Source organism: Thermobia domestica, chromosome 5 (assembly GCF_964235325.1).
Source record: "Thermobia domestica chromosome 5, izTheDome1.hap1.1, whole genome shotgun sequence".
NCBI classification, from domain to species: Eukaryota; Metazoa; Arthropoda; class Insecta; order Zygentoma; family Lepismatidae; genus Thermobia; species Thermobia domestica.
This window is the reverse complement of record NC_137458.1, coordinates 38,785,393-38,809,421: the sequence shown is the minus strand read 5'-3', so window position 1 is coordinate 38,809,421 and position 24,029 is coordinate 38,785,393. Positions and strand designations below refer to the sequence as shown.

Below are 24,029 nucleotides of genomic sequence, written 5' to 3'. Positions count from 1 at the left end.
CTACCCCCACATTCTATTAACATGATAATCTACCCATATTATTTTCGACTGTTAAATATACAGCCAAAAATTTGTCATCTAATTCTACACAAGCAGTACTTTATATTGTTACCTAGCAATGACTCTAATTGTGAATGTATAAATATCTATTTTGAATAGCATCTATCCATACCCAAATCTTCATTATCCTATCAATCGTAAATGCAAATGACTAGCAAGTTTAGCTTCTTCCTATAATTATGAGGGAAGACAAAATTATAGCTGACGCTATTCTCAGGGAAAATAATCATCCACTTACTTTCCATTACTCTACAAGTGTTGGGAATTGGAATCTCTGTTACATGAGACATGCTTAAAATTAGTCATAGCTGCATTTGTACTATAGAAAAGATCCATAGCAGCTGTTGCTTATTTATCTCGGAATTTGTATTGCGAATGACTTTGAGTGTGTTATGGGGTTTCTGTTTATATATTTTGTACATGGTATCTACACACGATTCTTTTTTAAAGAAATTTCTAATTGTAAGTAGACCTATATATGACGTCTGAAATGCATCATTGTATACTGATGTTGGCAATTGTAGTTATGTATAACAGCCTGTTAGATTGTCCGTTAAATAAAATGAAAATATTTAGTTTAACGTTAGACATTCCCGACCTTAGGAGCCACGGTGGATCAGTGGTAGAGCGTTCACCTCTGGTGCATAAGGTCCTGGTTAGATTCCAGTCCGCACGAAGTGAACTTTGTGGTGGACAAACACCATGTGCGTGAGTTTTCTCGGGGTCCTCCCGTTTTCTCCAACTTTATTCATTCCATCATTCAGTTCATTTCTCATCACCGTCTCTTTTAGCCTAGCCGGTATAATCGTTGGACGCAAAACTGAAAATTTTCATTCCAGTTTTTTTTTCTGTCCTTTATTCAATGAGACAATGATTAATGAAAAAGAATTATTATGAACAAATTCATGGAATATGAGTATGGAAAGGAACGGACTCTCGGTGGTAGAGAAAATCTTAAAATTTGAACGCAATACAGTGGTTAGGGTTCCACCCTGAATTGTAAGTTCACGTCTCATATAGCCTCGGTACTGAAAAGAGACTCTTAATCTCCAACCATCCAAACAACCAAAAAAAATAGCTTTCGATCGAACTAACATTCAGCCCGGCCTGATGCTAGTAATGCGACTTTCATGCAGCATCGTGAGGATAAGTGAGGAACTATCATACATAAATGAAAGTGACAAGATCTGGTGATGAAAATCAGTACCAATGGAAAGATGACTCACAATACCAAAGATATTATAAAATAGAGGATCTGTCCATATGTATCTTCATCCTATTAACTCAATGAAGTCAAAAAAAAAAGCATCGGCATGTATGATTGGCTTATTTCGTTTCCGCCATGAATGTTGGCTCAAAACATTGTAATCTTATTGGGTAGAAAGGGTATAATGGGGGTGGCGAAACTGTCACGTATGGTTTCACGATTTTGTTGTAAAGATAGATCCTCTATTTTATAACATCCTTGCACAATACGCTGACTACACATCCCCAACTTAAAATCTCTTACTGGCCAGCTTAAGCCAGTCGTTGTTTTCTTATCAGGTGGGATCTGAACCACTGTAATTCGTTCAAATTTCAAGGATCTCCCACTGGGGTCGAACCCGAGACCCCGTGCACTAAAAGCGATCAAAGAGTTTTGTTTTAATCTAATTAGGTAGGGTATTTAAGACTATACAATACGTGAAAATACAAGCAAATATGTAGACTAATAAAAACTCTTGATAACTTTAAGCTAAAATGAAAGGTGAAGAAGCCAACCAAGAAGTTGTCTAAGTCAATAAACTGTACTTTGGTACAAATGAAGGCCCTCTGGTGATTGTGCATTTCTCTTATAACATGTAAGTTCAGACACTGGATATGAATTATATCAAAATAACATTTTCCCTTTCTTTTGTTATTTCATTTGCATCATTATAGACTTAATGTTTGTGTTGATCTCCTATTGAAGAAGAGCAAAAGTGGGAGGAATCCATTCACCTGAAATTCATTTTCCTTTGCTTTTTCTTTTCCATTTTGAAAACACCAGCTGTGAAATTACTTCGAATGACTCGCAGGAATAAAAAAACAAAAATAAATTGCTTGAAAGAAATGGATGCACAGTTTCTCTGGGCTGCAGCTGCCCACGACATTTACACACAGAGAATGCATCATCTTGGCAAATATCTCCTCCTGTGCAGCCAAAAAAAAAAAAAAGTCACCTTCACTTCATTAGAGGGAAAGAAAAATTGGTGAAAATAAGAAAAAACATTTTTTAACCTTAGGTTATAAAGAAAAAATATTGGACATGTGACGTCACATAAAGTCAAAATTTAGGTACAATCACCAGAAAAAGGATATACACTTCCTTCATAACGTAATAATAACTATACGAGTCCGCATGCAGAAAAAATAAATTTCGAGCCCACTAAAACTATTAACAAAAACTTAAAGAAACTATAAATGTACTATAATTACTTGCAGCGTATTGCAGAGAAAAATGCAAGTTAATGCTCTATCATTACTAGGTTCCATTATTTGTCGGAATTACTCATTTTTTTCAGCAGAAAAGTTATTAATATTTTAAAATTAAGTCTATTATAGCCTTGTCCATCTGCATTTTTACTTTAGATTTGAATAATTGATATATTTGCTCCCTTTTGTTAGTATCTTTTAATTACACGGCTGATTCATGTGACAACATTGGGAGAAATAAAAGCAGTATGAGAGAGAGGATATAATGGTGATATTGGTTAAGTTTTGAGACGGCGAGCATTCTTAACAATTGAGCCGATCTCAGCACAAAACTAAAAATATGGATGTCACACAACAGTTTAGACAAGGAGAGGTGGAGGAGGGGGTGAGTTGTGTTGAATACCGAAAATAATTATTTGATGAGAAGTGTATTTCGGAATGCATAAGCACATGGCGCAAGAGTTTGTTCCTAAGTTGGACTTAAACTTTTTGTAACATTTTCTATGCTTCGAACTGTACAATAGAATATATACGGTAATAGGTATAGCTATATACTTAAAGTTGGCCATTTAGATGGCAAGTTCGTCGCCCAGCGAGCGGCAATTATGTTGATGGACAATGGAATTACCGGTCATTTTTTTTCTTTTTCTTTTCTTTTCTTTTTTTTAAAAAAAGCAATCAAGTACGCAATCTCTACTTCATCAGTTCATAATGCGTGAACATGTGGTTTGGGCCGCTTTGCGCGTGCGCAGACTCTCAGTGATCTCCCGATATCATTACTTGCCGCCACACAAGCCATTTTTCTCGGTATCCCATCGCCTGGCGATGCCCAGATCGCTCGGCAACGTGGTGGTTGGTGGATCGAATGAACTTTTCAAACCATTACTAGGCGATGACGAGTATACGAAATTTGCCTGCAGTCTGGTCGAAACGGCCCCACACACTGGGCAATATTCGTACAATCTTATTGCCCATCGACCAAATAGGCGGTCAGTAGGTGAGCAATTAGCTGCGTCTATGGACAATTTAAGTGAAACTTTTATGTACGACTGCTCACATACCACTCTACAACGAGAGAAAAATAATTTTCCACGATTGAGATCAGATACCAAATAAAGTCTACTACGGAATCAGGGCTACGATAACGGAATCATGCGATTTGAGACGTTGTCTAAAGTCTTGTAGGATGAAGATATCCTATTTTGGTTGTTAAGCGCCATTTTATTGTATGTTGATTGACTTTACTTTACGTATTTATACAATGGCGATGTCATAAAGGTCAGATCTCGAAGTGGATTCCGAACCATTGCCAGAATTTTATTCCAGGCGTTGTATTCCCAGCAAGCACACTAGTCACTAGACTATGCCAATGTTCATTTTGAAATACAGTATATAACATTCTTATTCGTACACATTGTTTTTTCACACAAAATATTTAATTTCTCCATTAAACTACAATATTGTGCTAGCTAATTGTCAGGTTTGGGTACATTAGGGCTTTACAAACAGAAAAACATAGAAAAAATAATTCGTATCAAATTAAATATTAATTAATAAAAGCAAACAATGAGAGAACCCCTGTTTTCGTGCAACTTTCCTATTCGTACACACAGGCTATTATACCATAAAGAAATCATAAGAACAACACAAACTTGGTACATGCTAAGTCTAGCCTTGTGTTTACTGTCATTGTCCTGTTGAAATCTGTAACTAATTTTTGCACACTGCTTGACATTGTTCTTTAATATTTCACAATATACATTGGCATCCATAATGCCATCAGTAAACTGGATGGTGTATGACATACAGGCCCACATCATAAGTGACCCTCCACCATGTTTAGCTGTGGGGGGTGGTGTTCATATTATTATTCTCTGTATTTGGTTTTCTCCATACCCTACATACCCCATCTGACCCAAAAAGGTTTATTTTCGTCTCATCGAACCATATAACACTATCCTAAAATTCTTGATCCTTATCACGATGTTGTTTTGCAAACGCAAGGCGCTTCTTTCGATTCTCCTTACTTACATACGGCCTCTTTCGCGCGATTCGACCATGATACCCATGTTTCCACAACACACTTCGGACAGTTTGGTGACACATCTGCTTCCTGGACACATTTTCCAATAATGGATGTAGTTCGGGGACACATAATTTGGGATTTTCTCGAACTCTTTGCAGAATGAAACGTTCGTCGCGTGCTTTTAATTTACGTTCCTTTGGTTTCTTCGGTAAAATCCTCGTTGAATCGTGCTCTCTGAATTTTTGTACTATGTACTGCACAGTGGAGTGTGAGCTATTAACGGTACGTGCTATTTGACGTAAAGAATTTCCTCTCAGTGCTAAGTTTATAATTACCTCTTTTAGGTTGGAAGTCAGCTCCTTCTGCTTACCCATTTTGATCCGTGGTGTTCGAAAGAAAGTACGCGCTGCAGCTACCACTAACACAGGTCACCTACACCACCCACACTGCTCCAATCCAAAACGAAGAATACTCGTGAATGATAATATTATTTGCGATTAACACGACACGTCATATTATTGTACGAATAGAAATGTTGCAAGAAAACATGGTGTTTTTCTTTATTTATTACTATTGAATAATTTTTGATACTACTTTGGATTGGTTTTTAAATTGAAATCTTTGATCAACACCTCCTTTACTCATATACACATAGTAGATATAAAAATAATAAACTTAAAGTACACATATGTTACATTTTTTCTCATAAATTCAGGTGTACGAATAAGAATGTTATAAACTGTATATAAAATGAAAGCATGAAGAATATGAAGTTATATTTTCTGTAACTTTTATGTAACTTGCCTGGTGCAGCATTAAGCACAAGATTCCTGACCCCATGCTCACAGTAGAGCTTAGCTCACGAATCTCTGCCACGATTCTAATTCTTCGTTGCCGTCAATCGCGGCAGAGATTCATGAGCTAAGCTCTACCTAAAATTTCTTCCCTATTTACATTATACTTAAAGGATGCTCCCGTACTTGAAATTTTAATGCGTGTGGTTCCGGGTTCGATTCTGGAAGGCATACGATTTTCGGTGTTAATCCAACGTCATAAGGCAATTATGCCGCTATTAGACTCCGACCCGGAAACCACAAATAGCAGCGATGGAAGCCGACTCAACTGACCACACAAACTCAATTGAAAGAAGTCAAGTTCGCCATAGGCTTCGTTGGCTGTAACACAAGGAAACCGATTACTATGCTTTCTAGTCTTTCTTTCTTTCATTTAATGGCTTCATCCTCTTCGCCCTTACAACCACTTTACCATCTAATTCCAGTTTATTTGAAGGTAAGTTTAAAGGAACGATAGACGTTTCCCCTATCTTTTCAATGTATTTTCGTAGGGAGGTACAATATTCGCGAAAGTCAATCAAAAATGAAGAGATAGAGTTCGAAGGTTTCCTGCAAAACAAATTGAATCAAAAATCAGAAAATGAAAATCCATCTCATCGCCATCTCCCTTAGCCTCAGTGCATAATCGTGGGATGTTAAACTGAATTGATCTGAAAACAGGAGTTCAAAAAAAAAATCCAAGCACTATTTCTTCACTATTACGTATACTTTGTGATTTTTCTTTATTAAATACCCGGTACAGTTGATTGCACTATTCATACGTAATTTCTATTTTGGTGTTGCCTCTCGTTATAGTGTTATAGTAAAATTCTGATTCTAGTGATGAACTATTTTGCGTAAGAGTCTATACGTCAGTAACTCAGCAGCAAATCACCGTGCTTTAGTGGCACGTAGCTTTGTTTTAGGTTATTTAGAAGTAAGATGGAACAGATAATACAACGAAGAATAGAGACGAAGGAACTCCAAACTAACAGCTTCTTCAAAAGCAGTTATATCCAGGACCGCATTTACGACGGTGCACCGGTGCATATGCACTCCCCCCCCCTTCGTTGTAAATATACACTATCTAAAATGAGAAGCTACCAGTGAAAATAGCAACACTTCCATAATTATTTTGTACGATACAAGTATCCATCTTATTCTAAGTGTCCATGATTAAAGAAACTTCTGATCTAAAGCAGCAAGCTAATTATGTGCTGAAAAATTATACCGATACAAAACAGCGGTGGCTCAGTTGGTAAGGCGTTAGCTTTACACTCGGAAAGTCGTGGGTTCGATTTCCAAAACCGGGCATTGATCATTTCCAGGGTAATTCTTCATTCATACCGCAGATGCCTAAAGACATTTAAAAAATACAAATTTAATTTAAATAAACTGGTAGTTATTGGTGCACCCCACGTCAGAAAATTCTGGATCCAGCCCTGATTGTATCTCTTCCGCCAGCCCTGTGTGTAGTGTTCAGTTGCCAGCAAAAATATATATCCATCTATCTTCATAATTTCTTTTCTCAGAAAACATAACAGTATGAAAGCTAATCTGAGTAGGCCTACTTGAAGAAAACCATGTCCTCTCCAGATTAAAAATTATCCCAAAAGTTTCTTTTACATCGAAAACTTGAGAAAATATATTATTAGGTGGATATTCCATATTTGTTAGTGACTACAAAGTCCATGACATCAAAATACAATATTTTAATAACATTAATTCTAGCACCATGCCTAGTAAACTCATTAACGTAATGGATACCATATTAACACATAATCCAGATTAACACTTCGAGCACTCTTGTAGCTATTGTGTACAAGTATAATTCACTTGTACTTTCTCCTCTCCCGCCCTCTTTCACAAACAACAGGGAGAACAAAAAAAGAGAGAGATGAGAGGATTTGTGTATAAACGCAGCTCTAGCTTCCATCAACTCATTTGTAACTGAAACCATTTCTCCCACAGGTAGATGGAAATTAGTGGGAGCAGAAATAAACGGTTTCTCTCCGAAAATCCAATTCCCAACACTTTAATTCTTTCCCATGTCCATATCACTCACATCCTGCATTACACGCAATAACACTACATTCCACTAGGGCCGTTCTTCCTTCTCCAACCTCGGAAACCGAGAGAAACCACCACATATACTGTGTATACCATACGTTTCGCCACAGAACTACAAAACTTTTTGGCAAACAGTGTTGCCATACTATAGTCAAGTTAATATAAACATATACACTGATCTGTGAACATTATCTACTCACTAACTTTTTCTACTTTTAAATTTAATTATATATATAAAGAAGACAGAGCACATTGTTCCGGGTTTGGTACCTGGCGCAAGCACAATAATTTTTAAATATTGTCCCAACTTCCTGAAGCACTTGAATTAAGAAAGACATAAATAACGTCCATGAAAGCCTATACAACTAACTCTATAGCTTATTATGAAACCCGAAGATTCAATGCTGCGTTCGCAAAAGCTCTCCATTGACTTCTGTCCATAGCAAACTGTCCATAACAAGTTTCTTTGTATTTATATTTCTGCGACATCTATCTTAATATTGTCCTCCCATCTGCGACTAGGTCTTCCTAATAGTCGTTTTCCGATTGAAATTTTGAAAGCGTTCCTACTTTCTTCTATTCTAACTAGGCCCTATATGACATGCCCACCTAAGCCTTCTAAACTTGATCCTAACAATGTTTGATAAACGGTATAAATCATGCAGTTCCTCATTATACAATTTCCGCCATTCCCCATTCCCGTTCCTCTTCGGTTCGAATGTTTGTCTCAGGATTTTATTCACTCTGCGTTCTTCTCTCATAGTAAGCGACCACGTTTCGCAACCACGCAACACAACAGGTATGATTATCGTTTTATATATTTTAAGCTTCACATTCCTCGACAGAATTCGCGACGACAAAAGATTTTGAAGTGAGATAACCCGAATTCTCGGCTTTCAATGGACATTTGATTTCTCCGTGGATATGGTTTTGGTGTGTGGGTATTGATCCTATAGATATTTAAAAGTATCCACTTTGTCGAAGGAATTATTTGATATTTTGACACATCCATAATTTGCAGAACCTATTATAATCCCGATCCAGGCAAACGTGTATTTAGCTTTCTCTGCATTTACTCATAAACCTATGTCTCTGCAAGCGTTTAAGAGTCCCTATCACTGCGAAATTAAAATACCGCTAATTTTACAGTAATTATGTGATATCTTCAAATAGATAAAAGATAATTGAAAAGTGGATCAAGACCTCCCTAGACGATGTTATACTGCATGAGGTACCGTTATCACGAGTCACCTAGTAGCTTTCCGTTTGCAGTTATTTAGAAACGCGAAAATAAATGCCGAAATTTCTAAATGGCTGGAAATCGAAAGGAGATAAATGAGTCATGATAACGGTATCTCACGCAAAATTATATTGTCTAGGGAGGTTTTGTTCGACTTTTCGATTATCTTTTATCTATTTGAAGATATCACATATTTACTGTAAAATTAGCGGTATTTTAATTTCCCAGTGATGAGGCCTCTTAATAAGGCTTCTGCATTTCTTTCTATCGTTCTTCTATCATCCCCCAACAAATTTACATAATCATACGCTTAAAATACTCCTGGGGCCCTCCCTACTGATTTTTTTAAGATATTTACAGTGAAGGAGATCAACTTCCCGAGTTTTTGTGATTCACTGTGAACATTGCCCACTCATGCGCAGTTTATATACCATGAGCCCACATGCAATACTGCATAGCACAGTTGAGTACTCGACCAATGAATTACAGCGAAGCAATTCTTTATGTTAATCTAGATTTCACCCACATAAATAAAGTTTAAAAAAAAAATGCATTTTTAGGAGGGTCAGTATCCTATGCTCCCACAAACAATCTACATGCAGAATACAAAAAACAAAAGGTGAAACAACATAAAAACAAAACCAAGTTCAGAGAAAAATAATTACTTTTGTTCTAATGGATGTGAGAGAAACAAAGAGGTATAGCTTTACAACGAAAAAAAAAAGAACGAACCAACTAAGCACCCACCTAGGCGTGACAATGAGTATATTAGAGGAAGCGTGAAACGACAATGTCTTACCTGACTACGGTGCGTAGGAGGGTAGATCGGGCTTCGTTGTGAAATGTGATGATAACGCTCGTTGCTGGCAAATCCTCCCGCCATTCTTTCTTCCGACACCTGCGGAACAAGTAATAAAAGGTATTACACACTGTCCTGTTTTTTCTGGTTTCTTCCTTAGTAAATAACAGCGGATACAAGAATTCCTCACAAAAAAAAAAAAAAAAACGCTTTTATACATTATGAAATACAATACATTCCCATCGGAAAGAATATACTGCAGTCACTTTGAACTCGACGCTCTTTGACGTCATAGTCGCTTCCTCCACTCTCAGTAAACCAGATGAACTACATGCATAAGGAGCAGAGACCGAGCAATCTGACGAATGACGTGAGGAAGGATAATGCTGACAAGCACCCCCCCCCCCAAAAAAAATCGATGGACGAATCGATGGGTTTTCATGTTTTTTTCAAGTACATTACTCGTGATCTATAACTCAGTGGCGTACACAAGAGGGTTTCGGGGTTTAACTCTCCTAGAGTAAAATATACAAAAAATAGCATTTATTATAAGTAGACTTCGGATTTTAAGGCAAATGCCTATTTTGTTCCCTTTATAGGAAGTAAAAAATACTTCGGATCTTTACGAATCATGAGGAATTAAGCCTATTAAAACACTTTATAAGTGCCCTAAAAATGCCTAAAATGGAGTTTAGCGCCTATTTTGGCCGTTTTGGCCTAAAAATGCCTAAAACTGCAAAAAATACAAAATTCCTGTATTTTTTAAATAAACTTTTTTTTTAGTGTTGAGTGAAATTTAATTGACAAATCTGAAGGCAGAGTGAGTGTGTTTGTCGAGGCTAATTTTAGTCTAACTCGTATGAAGAAGTGAAACGCAGAGGGTGGTTGTATGTAAAAAATTGTTTCTAAAAGTTGAGCTATTTCTGCTCAAGGTCAAGCCCATTTGTGAAAGACAAAGACAAACCATCCCTTTGCATCCTGCAGACACTGTACTGAAAGATCTCTATCTCTTTCTGTCTGTCTCTCTTTCCCCAGGGGCAAAACCAAAGCTATTGCTAAGTGCATATCGCAGTAACCAATATTCCCCTCCCTGCCGTTCTGCATTCTTGGAACTATTCCACCTTTTCTCTTCTGTAGCGGCTCACTTCAGCTCTTCTGTGATCCGTTCAGCTCTCTGGAATTTGGACAATAGTTTACACACACACATTCACAAATCAACACACAGCTCTATTGAAGCAAGAATCTCTTCGGGTCTTCGCTTTCAATATTTGGGAAAAACCAAAGTCCACGAACAGAAACGATTCATGAAGTGACGCGGTTCAGTTGACTGGAGTATCCATCCATGTATCATTTTCGGGTCAGTGCAGTGATTTATCTTAAACACGTAGTTCAAGAACGATACATCGTCTCTACAACGCATGAACAATTGGACTCAACGGCTTACAGCCCAGTCACAGATCTTGAGGATTCTTAAAAAGAAGTTTTGTATCATACGCAACAATGCCAAAGGAGAAGTCTTCAAAAAGTACCTTGATTCGCCAGTGGTTGCAAGAATTTCCAGATCTAACATACGATGGAAGAATAATCTTTTGTCCATTGTGCAGCAAGCAGGTAAGAAAAGCTATTTTTATTTACAGAATTTATAAATTTAATTAAATCAATTGTACACCCCCCCCTCCTTGTTTCTGTATAGCTAGCTAAAGTAAAACCTTTATCAATGGGAGGTTAACTATTTTAAGAGACAACGTTACTGAGCTGCTGAACTCGTGAAAATCTAATTTACATGGAATTTAGATCAGTTAAGAAAAAACATAAAAATAATCCTGTAACACAGGAAAATCTTTAAAATGTAAAGACTTCTAGCAGCCTGCTTAAATGAAATATATGAACGATGGTTTTGAAAGTGCTAATGGAAGAAAGTGTCTAGACTTACACATTCAACAGTTTTAGGGATTCTCGGGGATCTTGAGAAAAGCGGACATGGCATTCTCGGTTCTTTCCGAAGGACTCCCCCCCCCCCGAAAAAAAGCGGTAAAGGTTAAAAACAATGTAAGTTAAAGTTGACATATTGTGTCAGTAACTCCAAAAGGGGTCCTCTTTTCGGAGAAAAATGTTTAATGCCAGCAATTACTCGACAGTTTCAGGAGCTTAAGAAAACATATTTTTGCTATCTCGTTTTTCAAAAGAAAAAAAAAAAAAATACGAAAGAAGTTAAGAAAGGCGGGATTCAATTTTTTTTAAATGCCAACAGTTCCAAAAGTTTGAAAGAAGAAATGTGCAATGCCAATATTGATTATCTTTAAAAAGTTAAGGAAACTGGATATATCCTTTCATCCCGAAAATATCTAAAAACGAGGATTTCAGTTTGAAAGAAAAACTAGAAATGTCAATATCTTGAAAAGCATAAAAGATAGGAAAAATGTTTAAAGGCCATTTTTTTTTTTTTTTTTTTTTTTTGTTATTTTTCTCGAAAAAGAAAGAAAAGATCTGTTAATAGTTAAATAACGGCGTTTGAGGTTCATAGATTGTCTCAGAACTTGTTTTACGAAGCAGAAACTTGTTTGTCTCTTTGTTTTTTTATTTATCAATTTTGCTCGAGGTGCTACTGTCTATTGTCTTAAGATGCTATTGATTTCCATCCATAGTTACAGACAAATAAATTCCACACAGGGGCAAGAAAAGAACAGTCTGACACTCGTCTAACAAGAATTACAATTGCGGATAATTTTATTTTAGGACAGATCTTAAGAAAGGAAGAATTTGTCTCTGATGTTCTCTCCCCAAAGCCAAAAAAAAAAAAAAAAAAAAAAAAAAGGAATTCTAATCGATTGCTCTCTCTCTCTCTCTCTCCTGATGAAGAATATCCATACACCTTTTGTCGCAGGGCCGCAAGAGACAACTAATTTCCAAAAAAAAAAAAAAAATTAAAAAACGCCAATTTTATTTATTGTATCATGCTGATGTTCACGCTCAACTAAGGCATTGCTAATACTTTATTTTCGTTCTAACTTTGGTTTCTGTCAGTTGATAGTTGCAAAAATTTTGAATTTTTGAAATTTTAAAACGGCCCTTATTTTAAATTTTTGACAGGTCACTGATTTTCACACTGAAACATTTTAATCATATTTTGGGGAAAATTTGGTTCAAATCAGTTAAAAATTTTGTAAATTACAGTTTTAAAGAAAATTTTAAAGGGACGATATTTTGAAATTTTTCATGCAATTATTTTGGCATCCAAATCTCAAACAAAATATTGCCAAATTATGTTTTAATTTTTGCCAAGTTGGAGTGTGTCAGCATTCGAAATTAAATAAAATATAGTGCTTAAAATTAAATTAGTTACAGTGCTTAAAATTAAATATTATTTCTCAGATATTGATATACAATTTTATTGCTTCTGTCTGTAAATTGGGGATTATTCTGAAGTAAAATGCTCATCGATTAGTCTTTTATTTGATCTGTTCTGATTCGAAATGGGACTGGGGTATATTGGTCTTTAACGAGGTAGACCAACAAGTTTGCCTTTTTGTCAACTTTAAATCAATAATGTAACGTTCACCGATTAAAAAAAAAAAAAAAAAAAAAAAGCACATTACGACCAGAAAGGCAAGCAAACAGTGATGGTAGTTGTCGCAATTAGTGCTCTCAATCGGGTCAGTTCGGGTCGACTTTTGGTTGGACACCCTCGAGTAACGGGTCGGGTCAGGTCAGCCTAACTCGGGTCACGGGTCGGGTAGCGTTAGACCAACTCAGTTCACCGGTCGAGTCGGGTCACCCGAGATAGTTTGACCCGACCCGACTGGTGAACTGAGTTGGTCTAACGATACCAGACTCGTGACCCGAGTTAGGCTGACCTGACCCGACCCGTTACTGAGGGTGTCCAACAATAAGCTGACCCGAACTGACCCGTTTGAAAATACTAGTCGCAATGTACACGAAGAAAATTAGAGAATTTGAAACCGAAATTAAAGTTAAAACGCCACCATCTTCACTAGTTTTGTAAGAAGCATTTGAAAATATATTTCTAAGCGTTTTTTTTTTTTTTTTTTTTTTTTTTTTTTTTTTTTTTTTAAGGTTTCTCAGGAAAAGAAGTGCCACTTAAAGCAACACATTGATGGTGCTGGACATCTTGCCAAATCTAAAGCGAAGAAACAACAGAAACAGACACAGTTAACTCAGCCTTCTGGATCTGGATCTGAATCTGGAACTGCGAACACATTTAATGCGGATCTTGCTAGAGCCCTTGTCGCTGCCAACATCCCATGGAACACACTTCAAAATGAAACATTCCGACAGTTTTTACAGAAGTGGTGCCAGCAATCGATACCGTGTGAGTCAACACTCAGGAAAACGTGTTTGGATTCTGAATACAACAATACACTTGATACAATCAGAAAGGATATTGGCGATTCCAGCATTTGGGTAGGCGTCGATGAGACTACTGATGCATGCAATAGATACATAGTGAATGTTGTTGTAGGAAAACTTGATGAAGATGGACCTTCAACTCCTCACTTGTTAAGTAGCAAGGAAATTAAGAAAGTGAGTGCCCAGACAATTGCTTACACCGTGAACAAAAGTTTGCAACTTCTGTATCCTAGTGGTGTGGATGATTCTAAAATTCTTCTTCTTTGCACAGATGCAGCTTCTTACATGATTGCTGCGTTTAAGAACCTAAAACCTTTCTACCCCAACCTCATCCATGTTACCTGTGTAGCACATGCTTTTCATAGAATTTCTGAAACAATCAGGAACGAATTTCCTCAAGTCAATGCCCTCATTTCTAACATGAAAAAAACTTTTTGCAAAGCCCCATCGAGAATCGCTGTCTTTAAAGAAAAACTGCCTGGCATTTCTCTTCCTCCACAACCTGTCCTAACGCGCTGGGGAACATGGCTTGAAGCAGCTTTGTATTACGCAGAGAACTTGGACGCTATTGCTGGTGTTGTTGGCGAACTTCCTGGTGTGGAAAACATTGCAAGTGTTTCAGTTTTGAAGGAACTTTTCAAAGATCCCATTCTCAAAAGAGATCTTGTATATATCAAGTCAAATTTTTCATTCTTACCTACGACGATCACTAAGTTGGAAGCTACGGGAAAGCCACTTAGTGAACAGGTGTCAGTAGTTAACGAAGCCGAAAAGAAAATCCAAAGTGCTACGGGGAAAGTTGGGGAAAAAGTGCAGTGTAAGTGGGAAAGTGTAGTGAAGAAGAATGAGGGATTTCTTGTGTTGGCTCGTATAGGGAAAGTTTTGATGGGAGAGGATGAAACCATCCCCGACGAAGTGGAAATGAAAAATGTATCGAAATTTAAGTATGCTCCTGTAACATCTGTCTCAGTGGAAAGATCGTTTTCGGCAGCAAAGATGATCCTTACAGACAAAAGAGAGAGATTGACAGTCGAAAACTTTGAGAAACTGTTGGTAATTTACTGTTTCCAAAATTACGAATGAGCAAGTTGTGTACTGAATGAATCACCTGATTCACTGAAAACAAAAGATGTTAATAAAAAGGGGTATGTAATAATTTATACTATTATTTTTAGAGCCTATTTTTAATTTTTAGCGCCTATTTTCCTATTTTTAGTACCTATTTTAGGCGCCTAAAATTAAACTTTTTGGTGCCTAAAATTCCGAAGTCTAATTATAAGATATGTATACAAATGCATGAAATTGTATTGTAAGGATTCTCACCTCACAGCGTGAGCACCTCATTCAAGCAACACATGCTACTGTTTATAAGCACCAGACTATACACAAAACCAGGAAGACAAGAAGAACAGAACGATGGGAACCGAAGAGGAACGAGCCAACTGCAAATGGCGTATAAAAGTTGAACCAAAGAAGATTGAGGCATTAGTTGACCACTGATCGCTAATCCATACCTGCTCTGGAGGTCGCGTAGGACGAAGGAGCTCTACCCTGCCTAAAATCCCTGAAGACTGCCGTGAGCTAAATGGGTTCCCGTATAAAACATTCCTTCCTTCACCTCTCTGATCATAAGGAAGATTTAAGATACTAACTTTGTAGACACAAAGACTATTTTGTAACATTTTGTAAAATAAAATAGGTGAAGGGCTAGAATCCCGGACTGTCATTGTCTCTACCCACACAAAATATTACAAGATAAGCTTGGGTGTTTTAGCCCGTTTCCTGACGCACTTCTGCATACGCCACTGCTATAACTATTTATACTCTGCTAACATTTCTCTTCCAATTCGTTCCCTGCTCTAGTTGGCTATTTTATTGTTTCCCTGTTACTATTCTAAACGTAAAGGCTCTCAGACGTTATACATTTGTCTAACTGTACTGAGAAAAATCCGTTCTCCGGACTGCAGTATATTTTGCAAATATACGGAATCCTCTTTCTTACTACAGAAATCAGTAGGGAGCATACGTTATCCATATGCTACATACGCACTGCCCTTAGATGTTACATCATGCCGTTGCAAGATGTCTGACATCTAACAATTTTCCGTATACCACATGCATATATTTATGTTACCTTCGTCAGCTATATGTTATATACGTCCATTTGTATGTGAGAACCTGACCGCCTATATTGTTTAATACGGAAAGTACGTATAGATGGAACACTTATACGGGAAGTATTATAAAACATGCGTTTACAGTCATAGGTCTGCTGTACGTTAAGTCCAAAAACTATAGGTATTGCGCATGTAACCTAAATTTTTAAGTACGCTACCTACATTTTTTTTAATCTGTGTGAAAATGACTTGTTTACAAACTTTACGGCCTTGTTGTTGTTGTTGAAGATTAGCGTCTTTTTTTCACTGACAAGGCTATATGAGAAGTAAGCCTACGTAGAATATGAATCTCTGTTATATGTTCAATCCTCTCCCACCGACAATCGAGCTCAAGACCCCGTGCACCAAAGATGTACGCCCTAGCGACTGGGCTAGCGGGGAGGGAGTTATAGGCTGTTTAGTTTTGAACTTTTGAAAATATGTGAGTTTATTATGCTGAGAATTTCTGGCAATTTTCATTGTTGCTCATTTTTGACTGTGTTTAAATGCATTGTTTCTATCGTTACCATGGCAACGAGAATTGGCCGGTTATCAACGATTCTGTGAATGTTATACAATTCAATATACATAACTCGCTCCTTCGATAGCGGCACATTCTACTTGTTAGAAAAAGAAAAAAGTTTATCAGTTTTAGAGCGATACTAAAACAACAAATTAATTTTAAAATAATGAATGAATGATAGTACATACAGTCATTTATCATTCAATATTTTTGAAACTTATTTAGTGTCTTTCAGAATCTCCAATAACCACCGAACTGTCTCAATCTATCTATGTACGTATACTATCCACTTTCCCTAGAAGTTCCCGTCGACCACCAGTTCACAAGGACTGATCGCACCGCTGTGGCCTGTCAACCCCCGAAGATTTATCTTATGAGGTTACTAATCACATTTATCGATGACTGAAGAGTTGATAGTTACATCCGTCAACTGGGGTTGCAACGTTGCCAATCTACTCAACTGATATCACTAAGGCGTGAGCCGTGCATATAGTATATAGATACATATACGCTGCACTAATGGACAAGACGAATTGACAGCGTCCATTATTCATATATAACTCGCACTTATACCTGTTAGTATATACATCCACGTGATACATTTTCCATGTATGTATTACAAAGAAATCATTACTTAAAACACTATATAACCTATGTCTTTCCACTGTTTATTAATCTAACTCAATTTATCATTTTGTGTTGTGAAATATTGCAAATATAATTCATTATCAACCAATATATTCACTTTCACAAGACATGGCTCTTATTTTTAAAACAATGACAAACAGCAAATTATTAATTTTAAAAAAACTCCATAAAGCGATCCAGTCTATTAAGAACTCTTGCAGGAAAGATGACTTGTTAGTTTCATGTAGCTACTATTTACCATGCTGGTATTTCTCGCTGTTTTTAAACCTAAGCGTAATGCATGACAATTCATGTACAATGCCCCTTCAAAAATCTTGTGCACAATATTAAAAAAAAAAAAAAAAAGTGTTGTACATACTCGCAGAACTTTAAAACACGAGACTCAAGAACAGAAAAATGCAGCTATTACGGGATATTTCTAAACTAGAATTACTTTACATACTTTTGTTCGTCTTTGCTACATTGAAATAGGAGTTAACATATTCTTTATATTGAAATAGGAACTAATATATTCTTTGCACTGAAATAGGAATTAATATATTCTTTATATTGAAACAGGAACTAATATATTCTTTATATTGAAATAGGAATTAACATATTCTTTATATTACAAAAAGAATTTGATATACTCCTTACACTGAAAGAGGAATTAGTATACTCTTTATATTGAAATAGAAGTTAACATATTCTTTAATCGAAATAGGAGTTGACGCGAATCGTAAGTGTTTACTTGAGTCACTATATCCTTGTGATGTTATTTATTCAGGAGATAACTTGATATATTACTAAATGGCTGAACAAGAATTTGTTGTCCTGTAAATATGTTTTAAAGGTGTTCAAAGATTATACGAGTTAGAGATAACCATTTAAATAAAAGGAAGTCTGATTAGAAAAGTACAGCGGTTTTACGTTGAGCCTAATCGGTAACAAGGCCACAGAAAATAATATTCGGTTATGTTTTATGAAAGCATGTATTTATGACTATCAAGAATACAATATCAAATTGCACATTAAATCACTTACTTTGGAAAGATAGAAATCATATTACTACAGTTTGTCTAGTATGAAACAAAATTAAAATCTTTATCAATTCATAATATTGTACTCAACAAGCACACATACCAATACACACGCCTCATTAAGAGAAATATTTACCCACCCCATTAGATTATTAGGATACAAGCGTGTGTGTTTAGCTATCTTTTAGAAGTAGTTCAGTTTACTTTTCAAAGTGTGACTACATACTTACCACAAAACTACAATATTTCGTCATATGAACTTCATATTGTTATTTTCTTCATTGATACATGTATGTCGTCAATTCTAAATATTCCATTTTTTATATAGCTTACGACAATATGAGTCTTGAGTCTTCTTGGAGGCTAAGCATTTACAATTTGACGCAAATGAAAAGTAAATAAAATATGAGAAGAAAACAGATCCACGGAGCAAGAGCTCGTCTTGAATACCATTAAGATAACATCAGCTGGCGGAGATGAACATCTCCAAGAAATGAAAACATACACGGAGTCCTATATATAAAGTTTTACGGCATGATTTTAGGAGTAAACTGATAAAATTTGCACTTAAAGCTCTCACATTAAAATACGATTTAATATATTAGCTTGCATTCGTTGAGAATCACATGGTTATAGGCAGGGTCTATTAACAGGACTATGGGCCACTGGGAAAACTAGAATGCTAGAGCTCTACGATAATCAGTCACAGGAATAACATGTAAATGGTCGATTAGCATGGGTCCCTATCCTCGTGCGGTCCCCAGGTAGATGCCCATCTGGATCATAGAATAAGAGGGCTCTGGTTATGGAACTATACCAATGAAAATTGTGCGTGAGTATAGTTTTCGAAATAATGTACTATTTAGCTAACACTAGGTCCTAGCTCTGTAACTATGTGTCTCTCAGTGAAATACACGATAAATACTTTTCAGATTCTGAATTTGAGTACAAAGTTTGTCGTTTCCTTCCGGTACTTCGGGAGCTCATGTGGTTCGGATTCCACATTCATCAGTACGTCCCGTCTCATATAACCTCACTGCTGAAAGGGACGTTAAATTCAACTCAACGTTTCTGCGTTTAGCTACAAACATGTCTTACAAGAAACGTAGTGTACTTATACAGAAAAAAAAAATATTTAATATACGTATATACTGTATATAAAATTTAGCAATACAGTAATGTCAATAGAATTACCAGAATATGTCATTTTTACCCTCAGTAAAATTGATAAATTATCCACGAAAACATTTCGTAAGATACATAAAAATACAGGATATTACATACAGCCAATTAGAAGCATGTCAAAGTAATGGCGCCACCCACAGGGACCAGCAAAGGAACCGTTCTTCTAAGCAAATATATTAACCTATAACGTCATTTAATGATGACACACATACGAGTACACCCAACTGTGACGCACTTATTCCTGACAACGACACATATATTTGATGCACATATTGCTTGTAAATAATTTAGTTCCTTTTCGCCGAAGTAAGTACACTGCTATCTTCATACGGCTTTATGGTACATGATAAACGCATTATCGAATGAAATTACGTATTTCTGTTACATTGAAAGGTATGAGCAATTACATATGCTACTTAATTATTTCTAGCTACTTATAACCATTATCCATCCATTAGTCTAAATTAGATCCCAAATACATTTGACACAATGTGTATGAGGAAACTAATTATTTTCTAGTAATAACATGAACTTCATTAATGTTATGCATATCACCCAACAACATTGGAATGGATTAGAGGGATTAGCCTTTTACCAATCCCTCTCTAAGCAATGCTACTAAGCACCTAATCAATCCTCCAGATATAATCAAACTCAACACATTCTCACACGATCAGTTTAATCTCCTGACTAACCACAACCAGAAAACACCATTTGAGGATCACTTTCCAAATAACTAACGTATTCTTTTCAAAAAAAAAAAAAAAAAAAAAAAAAAAAGTGAAATTCTGCTGTAAGAAGATTCCTACTATTGTCTATCTTGTTTTCATGTTCTCCACCAGTAGATGATTCTACGAATAGATTACAAAAAGAAAAAAGTGTTCTAAAGAAATAACGGTATACGTATAATTGCACACATATAGTCCGGCTCAAACCTCCTGATATTTACGGCGTGTCCTTTTCACAGTATCCAATGCAAGTTGGGTGACGTTGTCTTATGATGTTGGTCCTGGATTAGCAGAAAGCAATTTTAATGGTACGTCCTTATGACATACGTCATTGTAGCGTTAATAAATTTGTAAGAATGATTTTTTTTAATATCTTAATTTCTCGCGTTAATGTTTCACGTTATGCCTGTTCACGAAAGAAAGTGAAATCCGACAATGTCGCACCTGCACATCATTGGCTTTCGACAGACGTCAAGAAGTTTGAGCCGAACTTTATATTAGTTCTATACATAAATCATATAGGATCTTCAGAAGGTCGTATTCCAATTGCAACTCTGCAAGTTAAAATATAACCCATTTCATCATTGTTTACAACGCGTGTCTTGAGATATTATTATTGATCGTAAGCTAGTAGCTGGTGATACGATTGAAAATATTTTGTTTCATCATTTATTGATCCAAATCTCCCAAATATAACTTGACTATTTTACACTGGAACGTAATAAGACACACACACACACATATGAAAATGAAATTTGGAATTAATATCAGAATTGAGTATAGTCATTTTGGTTTGAGGACAACCCATTCGAAAAAAAAAAAAAAAATAGAAATTTCCCGATTGCAAAACACACCACGACGTACACTGCAAAAACATTATAATTTTTTATAATGGAGTATATGGGAAACCGTCACTCCTTGCCGATTTTTCTTAAAATACCTTACGTTCATGCCAGGGAGTTGATTGAACATATTATATACAGTAATGTCCTCTGGAAATAATAGTTACAAACCAGAATGGTGACCATTCTCATTTGCGACAAATAACATTCAAAAGAGAGAAAGAGAGAGAAGAAAAGAAAAGAAAGAAAGGAAGAAAAAGAAAGAAATGAGGGTTAATTTCATAGAAAGAGGCACAATTTGCACTTTTTACAATGTCATTTATGTGTACACAAGAAAGATCATTTTCTTTTCCAAATATTATTTGCAGAGGGCATTAATGTACACCATACATTGGAATCAGCCCCTGGCACGAACATAAGGTGCCTTCAAAGAGATCGGCAATGAAAGACAGCTTCCCATATGCTTCATTACACGGTATGCATTTGTGTGTGTGTGTTGTGTTCTGTAATTTGGAAATTTCTATTTTTTTTTTTTTTTTCAGAAGGGATTGTTCCCAAACCTAAATGACTGCACCCAATTTTGGAATTAATCCAAAACTTCATTTTCCGCCAACATTGAATATCAGTGAAAGCTAGCCATTATTGGTCAGTTCTTGTATGCATAATTCTTTCAATTCTCACTATATCTCTGTACTCCAACTCTCTAACTCGAAAGTGCCCGAACTCATGAGGTTCACAATTTCGAAACTCGCCCAACCTCAACCTCACTAAATGAGCGTGAAGTTCAGTGAGTGTGATGTCGACTAAGAAGAGAATCGAAATGGCATCTGAGTATGAGGTTGAGTGTAGGTGAATTTCCATTGATGCCGTAACAGTGAGGTTGAGTGGGTTTAGAGCGAAGTTGACCCCTTGCTCTAACTTCTAGTCTGTCTAATAGTCCTTAATCACAGGAGAATAAGAAGCCTACCCCTACTGCTACTGCTTTAGTAGCTCCCTAGTACTGCTACGCGAATAGAAGAGCTCTTCCCTGATCTAGTGTCAGGGTCCCAGGTTTGATTTCCGGTGGGACAATCTACAAATTTGAAAGCATTACGCTGGTTCGGACTCCAACTTTAAACTCCACGTCTCGTATAGCCTCGGTCCTGGAAAGGAACGTAAACTCCAATCAGCGAAGAGCACACAGAGGCGCACCCACAGGGGTCCACCGGGTCCGGAACCCCCCCCCCCAAAAAAAACTTCCTAACTCAACATGTCTTTATACACTTTCTCAATAAAACTTATTTAACACGGACACGGAAATGATTGATGCAGCATGAAAATTTGATCTTACACTTCATCTGTACCTTTTCTCTTATAAAAAACAATCTAGTTCTATCATTTTTTTTTTCTGAAAATATAAGTGGAAATATTTTACAATTACTTATCTTTTCAGATGCAAAATAATCTCCTTTCAATACTACATAGACCTAGTGGCTTGTAGTGGATCCTCCGTGTAGTGGACCCAATCCTGGACCCTCCTAACAAAAATTTCTGGGTGCACGCCTGAGAACACAACTTGCTTTTGTGCAAAACACACATATTTACAAAAACGAAATAAGCATTGGACTTCCCATAGGCTAAATACCTGGTATAATAATATATATTCATACTGTATATTGTTATTTTGTATATATTGTTGTTTCAGGGCCGGCTGACATAATAACATAACTTCACACTATGATCGATACACACAACATTCGACTACAAAAGCCTTACAGAACTCTAGTTCTAAACACTGTAATATCACAGATTTTGCAAATGTTAGAAAATTATACAACAGAAATTTAACAATATTCCCACATTTTTTGCGATATTCTGAAAAAAAAAAAATGTGAGAAAAGAGGCGTTATAGTGTAAGCGATATTCTTTTCCCGCAAGTTCTGATGCCCTTATTTATACTTTCGTTAATTTCAAATAAATCTGTGACAGTGGTGGATTAACTATTGCCTCGTCATAATTTAGTATTTTTTCCTCTTCTACCGTGTGTTAAAAAAAAATAAAAAAAAATAAAAAAAAGAACTAATAATGCCGACCATGTCATCACTTTTTCCTTGTCCTCTTCCAATATGGAAAATAGATTAAACGGCTGCGGAAGGTATCAGTTGGTTGCATCCTAGTTTCCCTACCTCCTATCTGCAGCTGCTGTAACAAGTAAATCCCCCTCCTCCTCCTCCTCCCCTCCTCTTTGCTCCCTGTTTCCGGAGATTCTCTGACGTTGACGGTTGATGATGAGGAGTCTCTGGAAACAGGAATGAAAACTGGGAAAAGCCCTTCGGGCCAAATACTGCAAACATTCCTCATCATAAAACGGTTGGCAGCAGAGAAATGAGCACATTTTCATCGTCTCGGTGTACATTCGGCTCCAACACAAGCTCCCATTTTCATATTTCCATTACGTACTGTACGTATCAGCAAGGCATAACACTTCACTACGGCTTCGTTCATTCTATACAAGGAAACTAGGAACGAGACTTTCGAGCAACTTACGCCTCGTTTCGATCCCAGCTTCTACTTTTATATTTTCATACTAAAATCGCTCCTACTCTTCATATGCAAGAATTTGTTGGTGCTTCACGTAAATGATATGGTCTTACCAAAAAAAGAAAGAAAAGAAAAGAAGAGAAGGTAGTTTCAACCAGAAGTCTATTTCTCAAAGCCATTTGATCAGTAATACCCAGTCTACAGATTACTAATATTTTCTCTATTTTAGAATTTTACATTTCTCCTCCGTAAAGAGTAAAACGAACCTTACTTATTGATTTTTGCATTAAAAAAAAAAAAAGTTTTGTAAGTAGTCAGAGAATTTTGAGTGACGAAACTTAAAACTCTCTGGCATAAAACCTCGAAAGGTTTAAGTCGACCAGTCGGTATTTTGAAATACGGAAATGTCTTCTAAGGAATAGTGCTGATAAGATAATTCGGATATTTTTCTTCTGTTATTTGAACATAAGTTTTCCACACTCAAAGAACTGTTCGGATAATGTTCGTTATCTGAATAATTATTCAAACAATTATTTAAAGTAACGAATTTTAGTTGAA

General features: G+C 36.3%; 1 protein-coding gene across 1 annotated transcript in view; it reads right to left on the bottom strand.

Moving 5' to 3' along the window:
- The window catches only part of Pgant2 (polypeptide N-acetylgalactosaminyltransferase 2), a 547,092-nt gene that overhangs the window by 114,255 nt on the left and 408,808 nt on the right, over positions 1-24,029 (bottom strand). The window contains exon 3 of the mRNA XM_081758540.1: positions 9,483-9,581. Coding sequence (XP_081614666.1) covers positions 9,483-9,581 — 99 coding nt within the window. The remainder of the gene's footprint in view (positions 1-9,482; positions 9,582-24,029) is intronic.